Source organism: Ursus americanus, chromosome 6 (genome assembly GCF_024610735.1).
Source record: "Ursus americanus isolate L20-20 chromosome 6, mUrsAme1.1.p, whole genome shotgun sequence".
NCBI classification, from domain to species: Eukaryota; Metazoa; Chordata; class Mammalia; order Carnivora; family Ursidae; genus Ursus; species Ursus americanus.
The window spans coordinates 30,131,141-30,153,076 of record NC_142132.1 but is presented as its reverse complement, the minus strand read 5'-3'; the positions used below and the strand labels follow the sequence as shown (position 1 = coordinate 30,153,076).

The 21,936-nt window shown below is 37.9% G+C and overlaps 1 protein-coding gene across 2 annotated transcripts in view; it reads right to left on the bottom strand.

The window, feature by feature from the left end:
- ARHGAP19 (Rho GTPase activating protein 19) overlaps nucleotides 1-21,936 on the bottom strand; it is a 55,773-nt gene that overhangs the window by 9,928 nt on the left and 23,909 nt on the right. For both annotated transcript variants that reach the window (XM_045784972.2, XM_045784971.2), the window contains exons 5-9: nucleotides 19,729-19,955; nucleotides 17,519-17,605; nucleotides 9,129-9,194; nucleotides 7,260-7,451; nucleotides 2,398-2,496 (exon numbers count right to left, since the gene is read on the bottom strand). In XM_045784972.2, coding sequence (XP_045640928.1) covers nucleotides 2,398-2,496; nucleotides 7,260-7,451; nucleotides 9,129-9,194; nucleotides 17,519-17,605; nucleotides 19,729-19,955 — 671 coding nt within the window. The remainder of the gene's footprint in view (nucleotides 1-2,397; nucleotides 2,497-7,259; nucleotides 7,452-9,128; nucleotides 9,195-17,518; nucleotides 17,606-19,728; nucleotides 19,956-21,936) is intronic.

Below are 21,936 nucleotides of genomic sequence, written 5' to 3'. Positions count from 1 at the left end.
AGAAAACTACACCCATCTAGCTTCAGTTAATGTTTGACACATAGAGAAACCTTTATTTGACTAATAATTTTTCTTGTTATCAGTCATCTCAATGACAGGAAGTCAGAAGGAATGACAGACTTTCAAGTAAAACGAACCAACAAGGATGTTCATTTTATGAACTACACCTAGCAGGTATGAATATACTGCTAGGGTTCTAGCAAAATAAATTACTTTTTAATTATAGTAAAATATACATAACACAAAATTTACCATTTTAGCCATATTAAGTATATAGTTCAGCAGCATTAATTCCATTCATCTTGTTGTGCAACCATCACCACCATCCACCTCCGGAACTTTTTCATCTCCCCAAATAGAACCTGTGTATTCACCAGACAATAATTCCCAATTCCCCCCAAACCTTAGTCCCTGACAACCACCATTCTACTTTCTTTCTCTATGAATTTGACTATCCTAGGTATCTCAAATAAGTGGAATCATATACTACTTGTTCTTTGTGACTGGTTTATTTCATCTACCATAATGTCCTCAGGCTCATCGATGTTATAGCACATGTTAGAATTTCCTTCCTTTTTAAGGCTGAATAATATTCCATTGCATGCATATACAACATTTTGTTTATCCATTCACCAGTCAGTAGATATGTGAGCACCTTCCACCTTTTGGTTACTGTGAATAATGCTCCTACAAACATGGGTGTGCAAATATCTGTTCATGTCCTTGCTCTCAATTCTTTTGGGTGTATAACCAGAAGTGGAATTGCTGAATATTTAATTTTTTGAGAAATTGCCACTGTATCGTCTTATCCATGACAGGCACACCATTTTACATTCCCACCAACAGCACACGAGGGTTTCAATGTCTCCACAACCCCACCAACACTTGTTATCTTCTGGCTTTTTTTTTTTTTAATAATTTTTTATTATATTATGTTAGTCACCATACAGTACATCCCCGGTTTCCGATGTAAGGCTCGATGATTCATTAGTTGCGTATAACACCCAGCGCACCATGCAATACGTGCCCTCCTTACTACCCATCACCAGTCTATCCCATTCCCCCACCCCCCACCCCTCTGAGGCCCTCAGTTTGTTTCTCATAGTCCATAGTCTCTCATGCTTCATTCCCCCTTCTGATTACCCCCCTTTCTTTATCCCTTTCTTATCTTCTGGCTTTTTTAGTAATAGTCATCCCACTGTGACTTGCTATCTCACTGTCGTTTTGATTTGCATTTTCCTAAAGATAAGTGATATTGAGCATCTTTTCATTTGTATATCTTCTTTGGAGAAATGTCTAAGTCTTTTGTCCATTTTTAAATTATTTTTTCCTGTTTTTGAGTTCATTATATATTCTGGACATTAACTCCTCAGATATATGTTTTACAAATATTTTGTTCCATTCTGTGACTTGCCTTTTCATTCTGTTGATCACAAAGGACATTTTGATGGTAAGCAAAACTAATGTCTCAGAGGCTACTGGCCCCCATAGATCAGGACTGAGAGTGAATTCTAAACTTCTATTCATGATAATAGCTAAGACCAAAATGAGGTTTAGATGATGTAGCAATGGCTAACAACTGCAGCTTAAAGAAAAATATATATGTTACAAGGTATTCATTCTTATTTTTCATTTTAATCAGAGCTCCTTACTGTTGCTGGGTTTATAGATTTTAATAATGTTAAAACAATTTTAAAAAGTAAAAGAGCAGAACACAGAACTGTGCTTAATCTCTCTCCAAATTAACCTTGCCTGAGTTCATGCCTGAAAATCTAACCCCATTATCACGTTATCTACTGCCACCTGATGGCAATATGCCTTAACTACAAGTTCAGATCATCCATGAGGACGTGTAAATTGAATCCGCAAGCATAGTGATGGCGGCAACAGCACAGAAGTAGATATTATACTTATTTTAACAACAAGATTTTTAAGTAATTTGAAGCAAAGGAAGAGAATATACAACTGATTAAAATATTAAGCTTACAAAAATTTGAGTTACCTAAAACTCACTAGCCTATCAAAAAATCCATTTCCTAACCATTTCCGTAAGTCAACTCCCTCGCTTCTCCATAGCTTCTGCAAATTGCGCAGTGAAGTTTGTAGCACAAAGCAAAGAACTCTCCACATGGCTCAGAAATGTGGACTCTGTCTTCAGTCCCAAAGAGAAGGAAGGACCTTTCTTTTACACTCTAATCATACAGCCCCTTCTCCAATTTGAAATGCAGCAAAATGCTGTAAAAACTAAAAGTTTTTCCAAACTGTATCCTTGTCCTCTTACAAATGAGCCCTTTACAGGATCCCAAAGAATAGAAGAAAACTGTTTATGCATAAGAAAAGTTAGACTGCTAAGCTTCCTCTAAGTCAGTGCTGAAAACGATAGCACAGCATACCTACCTTAATAAGGCCACTGAAGGAACGTGAACGGGCTCTTTTCTGTACCCGAGGAGTAGAAGATTCTCGCCCTGGTGTTTGGGTCACAGATTGCTTATTAAACTAAGAGAGAACAAACATTTTACTATTATTTCCCCCATAAGGGATAGGATTCTGCAACAATCAATACCTAAGTGTAAATATCCAGAAAAGTCCAGGAATAAGTGAGTCAGTACATATATGATTAGTAGGTTGGCAAGCAAAACTCAAAGGCAGAAATGATGTTGCCAAAAAAAGTCAAAATTTATTAAATTACTCTAAGGAGACTGCACTTCATTTTCCTTTTTCTTATGTACTATAAGGCTGGAAGTGTTACCCTTATTTTACAGATAAGGAAACCCAGAGAGTTATATAATTTGCCCAAGATCTCCAGCTTGTAATCAAGATTTTTTTGCAGAAAGTATCTTGGACATAGAGACTGACTAGCACAACCTAAAACAGCCCTTAATTTAACATAAATTGCTTAAAGAATAAAGAAGTTACTAAAGCTCTTTAAATGGACATCTAGCATGATTGCTTGCCAGCATTATTATCAGAGGAAATACATCAAAATAAAAAGTGGTCAATTTTATCAATATCAGCTCTCTGTTTGATGGTATCTAACATGGAAAAATGGAAGACATAAAACACTGTATCGTCTTATTTAATGCTTTGATTAGCCATTCATCTCCCCAGTTAAAAAATGATATCTTAATTCTTCTACTTGTCTGCCTTTTCTAACTATAGTTTTTAAATATGTGAATTGTAATTTTGCAAATTTTTATCAGTTCAGGTTCAGCTCTGGAGGTTTAAAAAAAATGACACTTTTCATGCATATTACACAGGTACCAAAAAGTTCCCGAAGTTAATTATCAGAAAATTTAGTCACTTCTAGGGGCGCCTGGGTGGCGCAGTCGTTAAGCGTCTGCCTTCGGCTCAGGGCGTGATCCCAGCGTTCTGGGATCGAGTCCCACATCAGGCTCCTCCGCTAGGAGCCTGCTTCTTCCTCTCCCACTCCCCCTGCTTGCGTTCCCTCTCTCGCTGACTGTCTCTCTCTGTCAAATAAATAAATAAAATCTTTAAAATAAAAAGAAAGAAAGAAAGAAAATTTAGTCACTTCTAAAGAGCTTAGAAAGTAAGCATCCCTCCTGGATATACTGAGACAAGTGACAACTCATCATTCCTGACAATGTTGGCCAGGTGCAATAAGGGAGGCTCTCTTGTATCCAACTGGTGGGAGTATTAATAATTTTCTGGGAAGCTATTTAGCAATGTGTGTCTAGAGTCTTTTCAAAATGCATACAGTAGTCCCCCTTTACTCATGGTTTTGCTTTCCGAGGTTTGTTACCCATAATCAACCACAGTCCAAAAGTAGCATATCCTCCTTCTGATATATTGTCAGAGGGTCAGTAGTAGCCTAATGCTGTGTCACATTGCCTATGTCATTCAGCTCACTTTGGCTAATCACATACGCATTTTATCATTTCACATCATCCCAGGAAGGGTGAGTATAGTTATAGTAAGATATTTTGAAAGATAGAACACATTCACATAACTTTTATTACAGTATACTGTTATACTTGTTCTGTTAGTTATCATTGTTAATCTCTCACTATGCCAAATTTACAAATTCAACTTTATTATTAGTATATATGAATTTTTAAAAAAACATAGTATATATACAGTTCAGTACTATCCATGGTTTTCAGGCATCCACTGGGGGGTCTTGGCACCCCACAGATAAGGAGCAGGAACTACTGTATTAAAAAATAGACATAACATATGAAGTTCTTACCCCAAAACTAACTGAATAAATAAAACTAATGGTATTCAGATCGAGCTTCTAGAATTACATCTAACTACAAATTTATCATAAATACAGGGGACTAAGGAACATGTTCAATAACACAAGGGTGCAACCAGCAAAATCTAGACTGTGGAAAACAAACTATATGGTTTCTTTCACAAATAAAGGGGGCAGAGAGAGAGAGAGAACGTGTAAATGTGTGTGCTTAAATGCAGTGTAGTAACCTGGATTAGATCCTGGCACAGAAAAAAGATATTAGCAAAAAAACTGCTAAAATCTGAATAAAATCTCTCAAGTTAATAGTAATATATCAATGTTAATTTCTTAGTTTTAACAATGTCAACACTAGGAATGAAGGATACCCTCAGTGAAGGGTACGTGAGAATTCTCTGTATTATCTTTGCAACTTTTCTTTAAACCTAAATTATGTCAAATTTAAGTTTATCCAAACAAACTTTGGCAATTTTGGGGGGGAAAACAAGAAGAGGGGAGAGAAGGGGGGACCTATATATTAAAAGGGACCCAATAGCTGTGTCCAGGAAAAAAAAAAAAATGCATACTCTTTGGTCATCCCACTTCTAGGGAAAACTCTGCAATGAAAATACCTATGAACAGGGGCGCCTGGGTGGCACAGCGGTTAAGCATCTGCCTTCGGCTCAGGGCGTGATCCCGGTGTTACAGGATCGAGCCCCACATCAGGCTCCTCCGCTATGAGCCTGCTTCTTCCTCTCCCACTTCCCCTGCTTGTGTTCCCTCTCTCGCTGGCTGTCTCTATCTCTGTCAAATAAATAAATAAAATCTTTAAAAAAAAAAAAAAAAAGAAAATACCTATGAACAAAAATGTATAAGCTAAAATTATCTAATTCCCAAATATGTCCAATAGTAGGCAAACTGTATATACATTAGGTTATATGTGATGAAATATTATGCAGTTGTCAAAAATGTTCACAGCCTTTTAAAATGACATGGAAAATGATCATGATATAATGTTAAATGAAAAAGATAGGAATTTTAAAAACTGAATATATATTATGATCTCAAACAAAAGGAGACAAATGTCAAATACATATTCATGGAAAGAAAAGACTCATAGAAGAAAATACTCCAAAACTTTTAGCAGTGGTTATCTCAGGATGATTACAGGTGATTTTTCTTCTTCACACTCTTCTGGAGGTTGCACTGCTTCTACAGTGAATATTTATTATTTTTATAATCATAGAGAAGAATCGGGATATAGTAAAAGTATAGTTTCGTCAAAATAAAGTGGCAGTATTTTAAATGTAGGCAAGGAGTTCACAAGCATGCATGAGAAAATGCTTATGCTGTAATGTTTAGTGAAACAGAGAGATAAAGCATGTGGTATGATCCGAACTATGTAGAAATTTATTGATAGGAAAACGACCGAAAGAAATACCCAAAATGTATACCCTGGTGGGGATGAATGATTTATTTTCTTCTTAACCTTCTCTATGATTTCCCATTTTTCTAAAAATAGCGAAAATGATGTTAGTTTTTCCTTTGTATTATCTTTAACCCTCTGCTTTCTTGATGACAGAAGTCATGACACTTGGGGCGCCTGGGTGGCACAGCGGTTAAGCGTCTGCCTTCGGCTCAGGGCGTGATCCCGGCGTTATGGGATCGAGCCCCACATCAGGCTCTTCCGCTATGAGCCTGCTTCTTCCTCTCCCACTCCCCCTGCTTGTGTTCCCTCTCTCGCTGGCTGTCTCTATCTCTGTCGAATAAATAAATAAAATCTTTAAAAAAAAAAAAAAAAAGAAGTCATGACACTTGTTCCACCTGAACTGCTGTCTTAGTTTCTATCAAGAATTAAATCACTACACTGCTTTGAATCTGCGATAATACTAGGCCAACACCCTTGAAAATTCCAGTCATAACACAATTTGTTAGATCTCAAACTAACTTCAAAGAGCATAACAGAAAACTTCTCTTGAAGGACTCAATTGTTAAGAACAGCTCAGTTCGGGGCGCCTGGGTGGCACAGTGGTTAAGCGTCTGCCTTCGGCTCAGGGCGTGATCCCGGCGTTCTGGGATCGAGCCCCACATCAGGCTCCTCCGCTGTGAGCCTGCTTCTTCCTCTCCCACTCCCCCTGCTTGTGTTCCCTCTCTCGCTGGCTGTCTCTATCTCTGTCAAGTAAATAAATAAAATCTTTAAAAAAAAAAAAAAAAAAAAGCTCAGTTCCACATTTTCTGAGCACATGGTTATGTCCAGCCCTATGCTTCAGATTAGGCATAAAAAAATAAATAAAAACACAGACTTCCCTCAAGAAGTTCCCAGTTGAGTAAGAAGTCATGAGACTGACTTTGCCTGTTTAGCTAAAATTCAAGAGGGACTGAGACAAAATAAATTTCCCGAGAAAGAAACTAATGAATTCATTGGGATTCACTCAAACTACGCTTTGAGTCTCAAAATGGCAAATGAAGAGAACTAATTTTGCTCCCATTAACTCCAAAATAAACAAATGTAGCTACCAGAATTCCTACTTTCTAATATCAAACTAGGCCCCTGAATTTACAGTGTTTTCTAACTGCAAATAACTCATTAGTAAGAACTACCACTTTTGCTCTGCTATGCCAGCCACTTTACATAGATTCTTTCTAATCTTTATATAGTCATGAAACATGGACATTTCAATTACCATTTTAAAAATAAGGAAACTGAAATTCAGAAAGATTAAATTATTTGCCAAGAAAATCTGAAGGATTTAAACTTTGGAATATATCGCAACTGCTGGTTCTCTCTCAGCATGCTTGGTACATGACCAAATTACAGAAACTCTAACCATACTTGGATCCTTCTGTTTAACTCTAGAAATCCAAGAGACTCCACTCCTTTTTGTAACAGGACAGTAGTACAGAAACTACCATTGAGGTTCCATTGACAAGTTTTTTTCCTGGCCGAGCCAACCTTGGGCCAATAAGAGCCAAAAATTAAATGAGATTCTTAACAAAATTCCCTAGTGATTCTACAACCGTGATCACATTCCTAAAGCCCCATCACTGTCTGCCTGCCTTCAGGTACCTGTCTAATAAGCTGTTTCTTCTTCGCTGACTCGGGCATACTGTGAACGTGTTGGAACAACTCTCTCAGTGCCTCTTCCGTACGCTGCTGGGTCTCCTCCTGGTGAGAGCAGGAATCTACCCAGTTCCGTTTCTGAGATTTTGCCAGTTGGAAGGACTTAGCAGGACATGAAGCTATCAGATCAAGATCATCCTAGAGAATATTGTAAAGAAAAGCAAATTAATATATCCTGCCAGCTTTGTTTTCAGGTTCCCACAACCTTGAAACAAAGAAGGAAAAAGAAGTGGGGAGGGTGGTATACTCTTATACCTAGGACTAAGAAAAATCTAAATATAATTATCACATGAAGAGAAACCTGTAATTACAGACTATATTAATAGCTGACTCCCAAGACCTGCTTAGGGAACCTAAACTCATTTAGAATATTGCTACCAAAAATTATATTTATATGAGTTCAATTTTCAAAGCATCTTTTAATTGTACATAACTCTCACTGCTTTCCTATGAGGTAATCAGGGAAAGTATCACCATTCCCATTTGATAGAAGAAAAAACTAAAGTTAAGCTCTAAGTTTAAAGTAATTTAGGTACTAAAGTGACAGACCCATCCTGGAGACCAAGTGCACAGGCTCTTGGGTGGTGCTCTTTGCTACACATAGCAATATGATGGGATAACTACACAGCACTGGTGGAGGAACAGAAACAACTCTCTAAGAAAAGCTACACTCCAGGGGCACCTGGGTAGCTCAGTCGGTTAAGTGTCTGCCTTCGGCTCAGGTCATGATGCCAGTGTCCTGGGATCGAGCCCCACGTCAGGTTCCCTGAAGGAGCCTGCTTCTCCCTGTGCCTCTGCTCCTCACCCTCGCTCATGCTCACTTGCTCTCATGCCTGTGTGCTCTCTCTCAAAATAAATAATATCTTTGAAAAAAAAAGAAAGAAAGAAAAGAAAAGCTACACTCCAGTTAAACTAGTTGAAATCAAATACTGTTTTCCTGGTCACACCAAATATTTACTAAATGAGAGGCAGAAACAAAGAGGAGCAGAAACAGCAGTGTAAGATGACAGCTTGAGTCCCTAACCAAGACAGACTAAAGGAGATCATCAAAGAGTACTTGTGAAGTTTTTTAAACTTCTCAGTTTTAAAGCTTAATAATTATATATAATTTTATTAATAATCATTACACATTTGCTTTCTAAGTTTATACGGTCTCAAGTCTTTCAGATGTTTGACAGAGTGTTACCACTGAACCTGAAACAAAAATGTATTATAGAAAAGCGTGATTTATTGCTGTAAAATATTTAATACATTTGCTATTTACAGCCTGTTTATGTCATATGCTGTAGGAATGCAAAGGGGCTTTACGAAAACCTTTAAGCATGCAGTCTAGGCCATCACTCATATGTAGAGGATACCATCTACCAGTGGAGCACATCTGAACGGAAACAAGAAAACTCTATGTGGGGGCACATATAACTTTCCTCTCAGTCTTTTTCCTTATCTCAAACTGACTAGATAATTTTGAACTATAACAGTAACAATATTTTACTTTCCATGGCTTTACTGTGACTTCACACTTTGTTTTAAAACTCCATTAATCTTTTTTTTTTTTTTTTTTAAAGATTTTATTTATTTATTTGACAGAGATAGAGACAGCCAGCTAGAGAGGGAACACAAGCAGAGGGAGTGGGAGAGGAAGAAGCAGGCTCATAGCGGAGGAGCCTGATGTGGGGCTCGATCCCACAACGCTGGGATCACACCCTGAGCTGAAGGCAGACGCTTAACCGCTGTGCCACCCAGGCGCCCCTAAAACTCCATTAATCTTAATTAACTCTCTCCTTGTTTGGGCTAAGAGCAATTTCCTATTCTTACCTTTGAGGCTTGAGTTCTGGAGCCCAAATAGTGCAATCTGGCACATTCCCGAATATAAACAGGAGCCTGGGGAGGATATAAAAAGAAAACCAAGAACAAGTAGTTAGCAGTATCTAAAATTCTTTCAGACCACAAAAATAGTGATTCTCAAAATAATCTGACTGGCACATTATTTCAGAAAAACAAAAGATCCTTAAAATGCCCTATTTCATAGCTTCCTTTCTCTTGCCACCAAAATGATATCTCAACAAATCTGACATGAACACTGTTTTTGAAAAGATACTACTGTAGTTTTAAAAATCAAATATGGCATGTACATACTCAAATGAGCCAGAAACAAAAATATAGACATTTGTAGTAATGCTTATCTTTGACAAAAACTACCCCAAAAGGGGCACCTGGGTGGCTCAGTCAGCTAAGCAGCCAGCTCTTGATTTCAGCTCAGGTCACCATCTCAGGGTCCTGGGATTGATTCCCTTGTGGGGCTCCACATTCAGTGGGGAGTCTGCTTGAGTTTCTCTCCCTCTGCCCCTCTGCAAGCATGCACGTGCTCTCTCATGCTAATAAATAAATCTTTTTTAAAAAGTCATTACAAATTACAAGTGGTCCCCAAGTCACATTTTTAAATCACTATACAGAAAATACCATTTAGAATTACTATATGGTAACAAGAAACAAGAAAAAATTTAGCTTATTGATATATTGCCCAGAATTCTATGACACATACCCTGATACAATCCTAGCAGAAGTGTCAAATAATAAACCACTATGGGAGAGAATTCAGTAACATCTAAGGAAATCACATTTGCATTTACCCTTTAACCCAGAAATCTCACTTTTGGAAAACTATCCTGATGATACAACTCCAGAAATCAAAAACACACTTGGATGAGATTAATCGAAAGATTAAACACAACCTAAATGTCTATTATTAGAGGACTGCTTGAATGAATTTTTACACATCCATATAATGACAGGACCATCTAGTCATTAAAAATGAAAGACGAGAGGGATAAGGGACAGAAGAAACACTTAATGAACTAACAGGAGTGACTTCCAGTATCTACTGTTGAGTGAAAGTTACAGAACAGTATATAAAGTACCTGTGTAAGAAAGAAGAGGAAATAGGAACATACATACATATACACACTTACTTGTTTTTACAAAAAGAAACACAAAAGGAACTAGGATATAAACCAGAAAATAATGAAAACGGTTAGGACAATGACTGAGATTTATCTATTAAGTATAACTTTTTGTGTAGTTTTGACTTTTGAACCATGTAAATATTCTACAGATTAAAAAAATACAATTAAATCCAAAAGGAAAAAAGGCAAACCCTAAAACTGAACACAAACACAGATAACATACACAGAAAAAGAACTGTTCTACCTAACTTTTGAAAACTGTATTCTGACTATACATCCTTAGTGACATATATTCAAGGGAAAAGGAACTGTAAGGAAATCTTAAATCTTAAACTTCCATCAGCAGGTTTACATAGGCTTATTTTTGAAACTAATTTTTTTAATATTTATTTTATTTTTTATTTATTTGAGAGAGAGTGCACAAGCAGGGGTGGGGGGTGGGAGGGCAAGGAAGAGGGAGAAGCAGACTCTCCACTGAATGGGGAGCCCAACACGGAGCTCGACCCCAGGACCCTGAGATCATGACCTGAGCCGAAGGCAGACGCTTACTGAGCCACTTAACTATTAGCCCCAAAACTAATTATTTATATACTGATATTTTACATATTGAAGGATAAAGCAAACAACATATAAATGCTATTAAAATCTGGAATTTGCAATGCGCAAAACAGATACAAATATAAAGTAAAAGAAGTCAAGAAAAAGCTCTGGAATGTTAAATCTGAATTTGAAATATTAATATGAACTAATGATTTCTTTTTATAAAGAATTTTAATCTACTTCTTGCCCTCAAAGACCCTAAAAGCAACGATACACCAGAAACAATGAGTATAACTAGTGTGACTCAAAGAAACCAGGGCTCCTTGAAGAAAATAATTGATTCCAGGCCCAGGGCAGAGCAAATGCAAAGTGAGCTGGGGACATTTTATGCCAGGAAGGAAACACTCAGACTAATGGAGTCCTGTCAAAAAGACACAGCAGGAAGAGCTTGCAAGGGCTCTCACTGGCCAAATTTGAGACAATTTGAAAATTAAAATTAACGACTCAAATTGACTAACACTTTGAATAACTACAAACCTATAAGTCTGTAGAGATGTTCATAAAAAAAGAAAAACAGAGGAAAGGAAAGCTCTCTTCCAAAGAAAAAAGTCAGCTAATAAAGATTAAACAATAGAATTAGAACACCACTGTTTTGTAATACCCAATATAATTATAGATTCCAGCAGGATTACCAATGGAAGCTAAAATCATTACATTAGGTAATCATCACCCTGCAGGTGACTTACTAATTATGAAGGGAAAAATGTACCTTTGTAATTGAGAGATGTGGCAGTTAGCAAAATTAGCATCACTGAGAGTGAGACAGTCTGACATCCTGTGCCTCCTGATGTGATGCAATATGATGCCATATGATGTACACAAACATCGCCTATGAATCTTTGCCAAAAATGTTTAACGTGAATCTAATCAAGCCTCTAGACCTAACTTAAGAGTTTACAGGAACTACAAAAAAAAGGGATAGAGGAACAAGTTAAATAACTTTGAGAAAACCATAAGACAAATTTACAATACAGAATATTCTATAACTCAACTGGCCTAAATGCTTCAACAAATCAATGACATGAAGGAAAAGCATAGGGACTATTCCAGATTAAAAGTGAAATAATAATCAAAAGCAATACATAAACCTCAATTAGCTTATGTTATTAAAAATAGCATCTATGAAATACACTCAGGACAACTGGGGGAATTTGAATCTGTACTGAATCTTAGTTAATATAATATTCTTATTAATTTTCTAAGACATGATAATGGTACTGTGACTATTAGGAGAATGTTCTTATTCTTAGGAGACACATGCTTAAGTATTTATATGTGAAGTATCATGATGTCTGCCTTTTACTATCAGGGGTTCAGCCAAAAACAAAAACTAAAAAAAAAACATGAATATACGGAGTAAGATAAAGCAAATACGGCAAATGGTAACATTTGTTGAATCTTAGAGTTATGTAAGTGTTCACTGTTTTACTCTCACAACTTTTTAATCTATATTTGAAAAACTTCATAATAAAGGTTTTTTTAAAAATGTCTTGAGACAAAAATATTATGACATCTACAGTTTAATTTTTACCTTGGTAAACTGTGAGGCAGAGCTCAAAGCCAAAGGAAATTTGCTCCAAACAAGAATATGACAGAGCCCACACCACTTATTCTACGAAAGTCATTAAAACACACACACACACACATATACACACACACACACACACACACACACACGTATCTATCTGGTCAGTCAGTGCAGCATGCGACTTCTGATCTCAGGGTTGTGAGTTGAGGCCCCACATCGGGTGTAGAGATAACTTCTAAAGAAATTAAATTTTAAAAAAAGCAAAAATAAAAACAAAAACACCTCTGCCCCCCAAAAGACACTATAAGCTTAAGAGATACCCAGAAAGGGAACAAGAAGCGGATGGGCTTAAATGAAAATCTGGAGGTGTTAAGTATTTTACAGTTCAGAGGGAATCAATAAAAGACCTTCCCACATAAAATGGGAATTGGCCTTAATTGTAGATAGTTATAAGTCCCTAAGGAAAGATGTTGTGACCCGTGTTGGGGAGACAAAACAAGACTGGGTCAGGGACACGTGGGTGGCTCAGTCAGCTAACTTTCGGTTTCAGCTCAGGTCGTGCTCTCATGGGTCATGGGATCAAGCCCCACATCAGGCACCATGTCCAGTTCTGCACTCAGTGGGGAGTCTGCTTGAGACTCTCCCCATCTCCGAACTTCCTGGGGTGGGGTGGGGGCGCACCACTCTCTCTCAAATAAATCTTAAAAAAAAAAAAACAGACTGGGTCAGAGGGACTGATAATAGCAGAGGATAGAACTATAAATAGGAGGAATCTTCAGGAAAAAAAAAATACAAAGAACACAGAATGAGACAACACTGAATCTGAGGATTAGGAAGTTAAAAGTCCACCCAAAGAGGCCTGAGAACAAGAAGACACAACAAAGTACAAGAACAACAAACCTGGGGTAAAACAGGACCTCAGAATAAGTGATAGAGCACATAGAAAAATCAACCATTCTCCACCCAAAGGAAAAGGCCGGGAAGAACCCAATCAGACAAAGTGGTAAAGCAGAGGCCCATAAGGACAATAGTTCTGATGGGAATATCAAAACGGAGAGACCTAGGACCAAAATAGATCTCAAAAGAAATGTTCTTTCTCTCCTTCAGACATCAACAGAGGCTCTTGGCGTGCTCGCACTAGCCTGGAAACAAAGTTAAAGTAGCAAACAAGAATCAAAGCCCCAAAGAGGAGGAGCTGAAAAGGGATCTATAAAAGGAAAAAGAAGAGTGAAAAACAGAATGTTTGAAAGGGTCTAATAATTAGACCCTCTAAGATTTGTATGATTTCTATTCTCAAAATCCTTCACAGTGATATGTTATCTTACATGGTAAAAGGGATGTGCTGGTATGATTAAGAATCTTGCAATGGGGAGATTACCTATGTTATCCAGATGGGTCCTTAAAAGCAGAGAACCATTCCCAGCTGTAGTTAGAAATAACAGAGAGATACAACATTGCTAGCCTTGAAGATAGAGGAAGGGGACCATGAGACAAGGAATGTGGGCAACCTCTAGAAGCTGGAGAAGGCAAGTAAACAAATGCCCTCCTAAAACATCCAGAAATGAATGCAGCCCTGCCAACCTTGATTTTAGACCAGTGAGAATCATGTAGACTTATGACCTACAGAACTGTAAGTCCTAAAACATCCAGAAATGAATGCAGCCCTGCCAACCTTGATTTTAGACCAGTGAGAATCATGTAGACTTATGACCTACAGAACTGTAAGATAACAAATTTGTGTTAAGTCACTTAAAATCCTTCACAGTTAAGTAGACTTCATTGTATACTTGAATTACGTACACACTGAGCAATGGACAAGCAAGAAAGGACAGGTCAAGAGATCAGAAGGTGGAAGGCTAGAAACCCTGGGGTGCAGTGAGAGCTCTGAGATCTCTCTTTTAACTTGTGAGTGGTAGACTATGAAAAGTTACCCCTACAGCAATGGTAGTAAGAGAATTCAAAGAAGGAGAGTTCTATTAGAAACTGCATCTAGGGGCGCCTGGGTAGCGCAGTCGTTAAGCGCCTGCCTTCAGCTCAGGGCGTGATCCCGGCGTTCTGGGATCGAGTCCCACATCGGGCTCCTGTGCTGGGAGCCTGCTCCTTCCTCTCCCACTCCCCTGCTGTGTTCCCTCTCTCGCTGGCTGTCTCTCTCTGTCACATAAATAAATAAAATCTTAAGAAAAAAAAAAAAAAAGAAACTACATCTAGAAATTCCCTATTTTGATTCACAACTACTGTCAGGGAACTATCTTACTCTCCATAATCACGTTTTGGAACTAGTTGTTCCCCTCAACAGGAAGTATATAAAGAACAGGTTTGAAAGATCTTTCTTCATTATTAAAAACCATTCGTTCGGGGCACCTGGGTGGCCCAGTCAGTCGAACATCCAACTCCTGATTTCAGCTCAGGTCATGATCTCAAAGTCGTGAGATCAAGCCCGCATCAGGCTCCCCAGCCAGCACAGAGCATGCCTGGGATTCTCTCAATCTCCCGGTCCCTCGGCCCCTCCCCGCTAATGCACTTGCTCTCTCTCTCTATCTCAAACAAAACAAAATTCTTTGTCCTATTGTCCTCTGCCTACTATTCTAATCCACTTATCTAGATCTTGACCTCTAACTGATGATAATCTTTGACTTGAGCACCCAAGCCCTAGATGCAGCCCTGACCATTTGTTTTCCAGCCTACTAAGTTCTGACCTTTCATTTCTAAATTCTGGACTCTGGATCACTCACCATCCTATAGTCAACAAATCCTAGGGTGGCCTCTATGTTCACACCGTGCATTTACTACAAAGCTACAGTCATCACAATAGTGTGGTACTGGTATAAAGACAAACATATAGACTAACTGAATAGAACACAGTCCAGAAATAACTCTCACGTATGTGGTCAAATAATTTTCAATAAGCATGCCAAGACTATTCAGTGGAAAAAGGACAAGTTTTCAACAAATGATGCTGGGAAAACTAGATATCCATAGCAGAAGAATAAGGCTGGACACTTACCTAATACCACATAGAAAAATTAACTCAGAATAGATTCATAACCTAAATATAAAACCTAAAACTATGAAATTATTATTTTTTTATTTTTTTAAATATTTTATTTACTTATTTGACAGAAACAGACAGCTAGCGAGAGAGGGAACACAAGCAGGGGGAGTGGGAGAGGAAGAAGCAGGCTCCCGGTGGAGGAGCTTGATGAGGGGCTCGATCCCTTAATGCTGGGATCACGCCCTGAGCCAAAGGCAAACGCTTAACGACTGAGCCACCCAGGCACCCCATGAAATTATTTTTAAAAAGCATAGGGCAAGAGCTTCATGGCACTGGATTTGGCAATGATTTCTTGCAAATGACACCAAAGGCACAGGCAACAAAAGGAAAAAAAAATGGGGACCTTCACAAAAAATTACCAATTTTGTGTAGCAAGACTCTATTAACTGAGTAAAAAGGCAATCCACAGAATGGGAGGAAATATTTGCACATCATATATCTATCCAGATATATATAAAGAACTCCTACAACTCAACAATAAAAGAACAACCCAATTCAAAAATGGGCAAGGGCCTTGAACAGACATTTCTCCAAAGAAGACATGCAAATAGGCAATAAGCACATGAAAAGATGCTCAAGAGCTCACTAATCATTAAGGAAATGCAAATCAAAATTACAATGAGATACCACCTCATAACTATTACCAAAAAAACAAATAACAAAATAAGTGTTGGTGAGGATATGAAGAAATAGGAAACCCTGTACATCACTGGTGGGAATATAAAATGATACAGCCACTATAGCAAACAGTATGGCAGTTCTGTTAGAATGACCATGTAGGGGCGCCTGGGTGGCTTAGTCGTTAAGCGTCTGCCTTCGGCTTAGGGCGTGATCCCGGCATTCTGGGATCGAGCCCCACATCAGGCTCCTCTGCTGGGAGCCTGCTTCTTCCTCTCCCACTCCCCCTGCTTGTGTTCCCTCTCTCGCTGGCTCTCTGTCAAATAAATAAATAAAATCTTTAAAAAAAAAAAAAAAAAGTTAAGGACGTAGCAAGAAGGGGAGACTGGAACCTTCAAAAAAAAAAAAAAAAAAAGACCATGTAATCCAGGGATTCCACTTCTGGGTATATACCCAAAAGAATTAAAAGCAGTATCTCAAAAAAGACATTTGTACACCCACGTTCATAGCAGCATTATCCACAAGAGCTTAGACATGGGAGCAACCCAAGTGTCCTCGACAGATAAATGACATGCAAATATGTTATATACGATGAAAGGGATATTACTCATCCTTAAAAAAAAGAAGGAAATTCTGACAAATGCTACAACATGGATGAACCTTGAAAACATGCTAAGTGAAACAAGCTAATCACAAAAAAGTGTGATTCCACTTATATGAAGAACTTAGTCAATTCTCTCTCAATTCTCAGCCTTTCCAGTGGCAAAACACTGAAATTCACTATCAGGAAAGTGTGCTCTAAAGAAAAGGCCAAGAATATGACTACACAACTTTTTGTTTGAATCTTAGAAACCTCAAAAGGTCAAAATTTTCAGTCACACAAAGGGCCCTTTCAAGAGAATAAAGATCCTCTCAATCAAACCAGAGAGCCTCTAGGAAGGGGAAAGGTATTGTCCCCTAGTCTTCTCAGCAGGAGACCATGTTAGAGAAGGGTTTGTCTTCGAAAAATCTGTGTATGTGGCTTTTGTCTGATGGAGTGAATCCCTATGAAATCCACAGAACCATTGAGAAAATTTTGTGGGCAGAAACACTGATAATTTGTACTAAAAGGGACAAAGAATACAAAATGAAGAGAGACTCTCAGAGCCTCAAAACTCTACCGGCAGGAAACAGGCAGGATAAACTCACTCAACGGCCAATACACACTGCCCCTCATGAAAAAGGAAGGATGACTCGGGGTGGAGCCAATTATCCTACTCATCTTCCAGGTACCTTCCTATTCCTCCCCACCTTGGTCGTTTTCCTTGGGTTTTGCCACTGTCCAATCTGGCTTCAAGTCCCAGTCAGGGCCTTTTTATTTAGTTATCCTTATAGCCCTGCTGAGGATCCCACCATGTTTCAACCTCCTTGTCCTATTACCACCCAAATCTCACCCCTTACCTACCTTAAAAAGTTTCTGGGAGTGTTTAATCATAAAAGCCATCCCATTGTTTAACTTTGTGATATTCTCTTGAAGGTCATTTGCAGTGACCTATTCAGAGGGAAAAAAAAACAAAAGAGGGGGATTAAGAGCTGGGAAGTAGAAGACATACTCCATTTACTTACCAAAAAGCTTGTTCTTTCAAAGGTATAGTGGCTTCCTTCTCTAACAAAGGTGCCTCTAATGTGTTTAATTCTGGAAAGGCTTTTTGGTTCAGCAGGCTTCTACTGAATATGACATAACCTAGGAGAAATCACAGTCCCTAAAGTCACCAAGAAATCCTTGAAAACCAATCTTTGTTTCTTAATTCTGCTTGAGAATTATACATGCAAGCAGAGTTGCTAAAGAAAATCTCGTCTGGGATTCAAAATGGGCAGGAAAAACAGAATCTATACCAACCACCAAGGACACTGACTCTTCAGAGAAACTGGAGTTTCTCCAAAGGTGAGAGAACTGTCACTACTTATTGATACCAAAGGTGACACCTGTTTCTTAAAAACACAAATGGTCACTGATTTTCTTCTTGTTTCTCCTGACTTTTTTAAGCACCTGAGCATCTCTACTATCCCAAAGCCCTCGTCTCTATTACTTAATCTGTTTACTTTTACCAAGATCTCTTAATATCTCTTTTTATAGGCACAGATTACTCACTTTTTTCATAATTTCAGTTGGCTGGTTCTAAAATTCTTTCATTAGGAGGCTTGATCTCCTTAATATGGACAAATGTTGATGTGCCCTTTCTTCTTACCCCCACCCCCAACCTTTGTCTGGGCAGAGGTTCTTCCTGGCCTAGAACATCACATTTTTTTCACTAGTTATTTGTTAGGTAAAATGTTCCACACAACTACTTTCCCTTTTTTCTTTTTCTTTCTTTCTTTCTTTTTTTTTTTTTTTTTTTTTGGCAAATTAAACTCCATGAGCCCAATGTGAGGCTGGAACTCACGACCCCAAGATCAAGAGTCACATGCTCTACTGACAACCAATCAGGCACCCCACAACTACTCTCCTTAATCTACCTTTTCTCATTTCTTATAATCCCAAAAATCTTTTATAAGTCATCATATCCTATCTATTTCTATTCCAACAACCTCATGAGATAAGTGATAAAGAACTAATTTATGCCCAATTTACAGAGGAAGAGCCTAAGCATAAAAAGGGCAAAGGACACAGATAATATAGCTGATTTGCAGCTTCCAACCCAAATATTCTGGCTCCCAATTCCATCATACAGTAAAACCTATATTATGAATGGGCAGGAACAGGGGCACCTGGGTGGCTCTGGCTCTGTCAGTTGGCCATCTGCCTTTGGCTCAGGTCATGATCCCGGAGTCTCAGGATTGAGCCCCGCATCAGGCTCCCTCCTCAGCTGGGAGTCTGCTTGTCCCTCTGCCCCTCACCCTGCTCATGCTCCCTACTCGCCACCCCCCTCTCAGATAAATAAATAAAATATTAAAAAAAAAAAATATATATATATATATATACACTATATATATATATATACACACACACACACACACACACATATATACATATATATACGGGCAGGAACATAAAGCTAGTGCCTCTAGGTCAAAAATTAGTTCAATAGGCAGTTTGGAAAAAAAAATTAGTTCAATAGACTTTTAATAATTTATTTCTCACATAAGTCACTGAGAAAGCCATGGTCTCAGTAATAAAAAACACATTCAGCTTTTTCCAAGGAGAGCATATCTACAGGAAATAGAAAAGTCAGGATAAGGCAGAACTGTTCTATATCATCTTACCTAAAAGTTTAAATAACATTATCCTGTAAAATTGTATGGCTCTAGTCTAAATTTATACCACACAATTTTCAGAAATCAATCTAATTTCTCAAAAGGCTTCCTGTTAAGAAGGAATATACAATGACCAGCCAAAATGAGTATTCTAGTTTAGTCAGGAGCTATAATTTTCCACTAAGAGCTTCCATTAATAAATTGTCTTTCATGTTTATCAGAGATTGATTTATACATGAGGTTACAAGAATTGGCCCCTTCAGGTTTGATGACTCCCAAATGAACTAATAAAGTATGTTCTAACCTTGCAAAGCTGAAAAGTAGACTTTGGACCCTTGATAACCTCACCAAGGTACAGCCAGAGGATGAGGCCCAGCCCAAGAGAACCAAGCAGTCTTTGCTCTTCCCCTCAACACTCACGTTTTTTGGCCACAGGACATGGGGTGCAAACATAAGGGCAAGGTTATAGGCAGACATCTTATTCTTGTCTTGTTTCTTTGCTGTCTGGTACAGGAGATCAAGCAATAACTTCAGCAAGTTACGATTGGGTGGAGGGAGAATGAGGAAGAGCAACTGGAGAGCCTCAATTTGCCGCTCCTTATCAGGTACATTGGTCTTGTTTCCTTTGTCATCAAACTGCATCAAATCTTGAGGACAAAAGAAATGATTGCAAAGGAGGGAGAAAATATAAGCAAGAAAAATCAACATGCCTACTATTATCCTCCCCTCACCTCCAATCAAAAAAAAGAAGAAGGAAAAAACAATCAGACATAAACAGAGATTAGAGCAAAATATAATAACAAAATAGTGTCAGTACAATTCAATAATAAAAAGACCAAAAAAATTTTTAAATAGGCAAAAGACTTGAATAAACATTCCTCCAAAGAAGATATACAAACGGCCAATAAGCATTTGTATACTCTATATCATTAGCTATCAGGGAAAAGTAAATCAAAAACACAATGAGATACTACTTTATACCCACTAGTATGGCTAGAACCAAAAAACCAAAAATAACAGGTGTTAGCAAGAATGCTGAGAAAATTAACCCCTCCCACATTGCCAGTAGGAATGTAAAATGGTGCACTTTCGAAAAGTTTGGCAGTTCCTTAGAAAGCTAAACGTAGTGTTACCATATGACCCGGCAATTCCATTGCTAGGTACATATTCTTAGGGATATAGAGAAATGAAAATATCTCCACACAGATCTTTGGCAATGCCACCCCTTTCACTTTTCCTCACCCAGATATTTTACTGCTAAAAGAAATATGACAGTGAATTATGCGCTGATAATGGGATGATCCACACAGCTCCCCCATGGAATCAAAATCAGTTTGTCCCCTAAAAGGCTACCCAGGTTATCAATAACAACAGTCCCCAGATAACAGAACTTCAAAGGACCCAAATAACCATTTGGATATAATTCATATAGGCCTGAAAATGATTATAGTGTGTTGTTTAAACTATTTAACTTTGATAATAATTCCAAGTTTAGAAAAGGCAGGTAATATTTCTAGAAACTATTTTTTCCCTGTTAACATGAAACTGCAAACAAAACTCCCTTCCAGTTATCAGCAAGGCATACCACATACTGCAACTGTGCCACACCTCAACATGATCACAAGGAACAGTGAGTCACGGGATGGGGGAGTGGAGGATTGCAAATACTGCACTAAATTAACTCAGCGGAAAAGTAAACAGAATAAGCATTCTTCATGTTAACACTTATAAAAAAAATCAATACTTTCCATATCTTTTTCAAGATCCAACTTATTTCTCTCCAAAATAATTATAAAGTTATATAACATTCTAATAACATTTATTCACTTGTATAATCCAGATTGTCACTGAGAGTGCTAAAAAAAAAATCTAATCTTATTAGATTTTAGAAATTCAAGCTAGTTTTTTAAGTAATAAAAATTACTCAAGAGGAAAAAAATCTTGTATTTTCCTTAAAATTAGAAAAGAGAGGAAAATGTCCAAAGGCAGAAAACCAAGTAAATGTAGTATGGATTTTGATGCCATGTGCACTTAGAGCCTGTAGCAGCCTAAGAGCTGTGCAATTTAAAAATGAATTCCCTACCACACAGACATAAAAGGGAATGAGGAAAATATGAGCTGAAAATGGAACATCCTCCAAGACACACTGAGTGAAAAAAGCAAACTAGAGAACAATGTGTATTATAACCTACCATTACATAAAAAGAGAGGAAAAAGAATATATGTAAGTATTTGTTTGTAAATACCTCTGGAAGGATACACTGGAAATCAATAACCTTGGTTGCCTCCAGAAAGAAAAACTGGGTATCGGGAAAGGGAGGTGGGAGGGAGGCTTTTCACTGTACACTCTTTTGAATCTTTTGAATTTTGAACCATGTGAACATATTGCTTATTTAGAAAACAAAATTTTCAAAAAACAACTTTCCAAGATTAGAGATGATCTCAATTGAGGCATAGTAATACTTAGCTAAAGCGCCAAACCAAGGCAAATATAGCAAACCTGTAACCACCTCAGGTATGTGAATCGATCCAATGAAAAGCATTCATTTATTAAGCAACTAAAATATTCAAAGCACAATGCTAGGATCCATCAGGGATATAAAAATAAATAAAACCCTCGGGGCGCCT